This window comes from Penaeus monodon, chromosome 33 (assembly GCF_015228065.2).
Source record: "Penaeus monodon isolate SGIC_2016 chromosome 33, NSTDA_Pmon_1, whole genome shotgun sequence".
Lineage (NCBI taxonomy): Eukaryota > Metazoa > Arthropoda > Malacostraca > Decapoda > Penaeidae > Penaeus > Penaeus monodon.
Window position 1 is genome coordinate 12,297,071 of NC_051418.1, and position 244 is coordinate 12,297,314.

At 55.3% G+C, this 244-nt stretch overlaps 1 protein-coding gene across 1 annotated transcript in view; it reads right to left on the reverse strand.

Moving 5' to 3' along the window:
- Positions 1–244, reverse strand: part of LOC119594045 (ankyrin repeat and SOCS box protein 8-like) — a 7,849-nt gene that overhangs the window by 3,661 nt on the left and 3,944 nt on the right. Inside the window, exon 3 of the mRNA XM_037943077.1 lies at positions 1–170. Within this exon, the coding sequence (XP_037799005.1) occupies positions 1–170 (170 nt within the window). The remainder of the gene's footprint in view (positions 171–244) is intronic.

Consider the following 244-nt stretch of genomic DNA (forward strand, 5'->3'; position numbering starts at 1 on the left):
TCAGTCGGCGCCCCAAGATGCAGAAGGAGCTTGGCACACTGGGCAGCCCTGTGGTGGACGGCGAGGTGGAGGAGACTCGCCTTCACTCTACGGGGTTTGTTCTGACTCGCCCCCAACACCAGGTCGTATGTGGCGCCTACTTCAATGTTGCCAGGGATGCAGGACACCACCTGCTTGGGGAAGGTGTGTTAGCTGGGTGTTCTAAGGCTCTCTTATATATTGTGTTTTTTTTTTCTGGTGGTTG